The 798-nt window shown below is 38.2% G+C and overlaps 1 protein-coding gene across 8 annotated transcripts in view; it reads right to left on the bottom strand.

Moving 5' to 3' along the window:
- Nucleotides 1–761, bottom strand: part of LOC107465442 (probable cytokinin riboside 5'-monophosphate phosphoribohydrolase LOGL5) — a 4,031-nt gene extending 3,270 nt beyond the window's left edge. For all 8 annotated transcript variants that reach the window (XR_002370049.2, XR_002370047.2, XR_008001977.1 and 5 more), the window contains exon 1: nucleotides 422–761. Coding sequence is in view for 4 of the 8 variants with exons in the window: in XM_052252544.1 (XP_052108504.1) it covers nucleotides 422–661 (240 nt within the window). In the remaining 4 variants the exon portion in view is untranslated. The remainder of the gene's footprint in view (nucleotides 1–421) is intronic.
- Between the last annotated feature and the right edge of the window lie 37 nt (nucleotides 762–798).

The following is a 798-nucleotide window of genomic DNA, read 5'->3' as shown; positions in this document are numbered from 1 at the left end:
AAAACCACACCACAAAAACAACCAAAAACAAAAACCCAGCCCATGGCATTTCCCATTGCTCATCCTTGATTCTCAAATGTGGTATTTACCATCACCGATACTACCATATAGAATGAATAAAAAACCATACAAAAAATTGAAAATGACAACCAAATCCAGGAACGCTAAACCTAATGTAGGCAATTAGCAAGTTCTACCAAAATACTAGGAGACCACACTTATTTCTTGCTCTAATAATGTAGTCATTAAGTCAAACTACTGTGTTTCTGTTTCTATTGGCATATCCATAAATTCAAGGTTCAAGGCAAAAGGTATTATTCCATCAAAATGTTGAAATACTATCCACAATACCAATTTTAAGCATACAAAAGCCACTAAAAAAGAAAGAAGATAGTAAATGTAAAGCATGGGTGTGAGGTACCTCATTTGGGCTCTTCCTCTCATCAAACTCAACTGAGTCTTGCTTGCACAGAAAAAGTCTTGTTTGAATGGCCTTATGATTTTGCTTTTGAGAGTGCTTGAAACTAACGCTATCAAAATTGGGTGCTGTGCAGAATGAAGAAGGGGACCTGATTCTTGCTTCATTAGAACAGCTTCGCACTCTCGGTCTCAGCATGATATTAACATTTGAATCCAACGATCCTGCCACACAGAATCCCATCCAATTCCCTTGACACACTCACTCCGAAATGCCTCAAATATTGACGATCAATCCAACGAAGGTTTTCTCTCTTTTGTGTCTCCTTCAGAACTGAGAACCGTTCACACTTCACAGCTTGTTTGGGTGCGATGTTAGAA

Source organism: Arachis duranensis, chromosome 1 (genome assembly GCF_000817695.3).
Source record: "Arachis duranensis cultivar V14167 chromosome 1, aradu.V14167.gnm2.J7QH, whole genome shotgun sequence".
Classification (NCBI taxonomy): domain Eukaryota; kingdom Viridiplantae; phylum Streptophyta; class Magnoliopsida; order Fabales; family Fabaceae; genus Arachis; species Arachis duranensis.
This window is presented reverse-complemented; position numbering and strand designations above follow the sequence as displayed.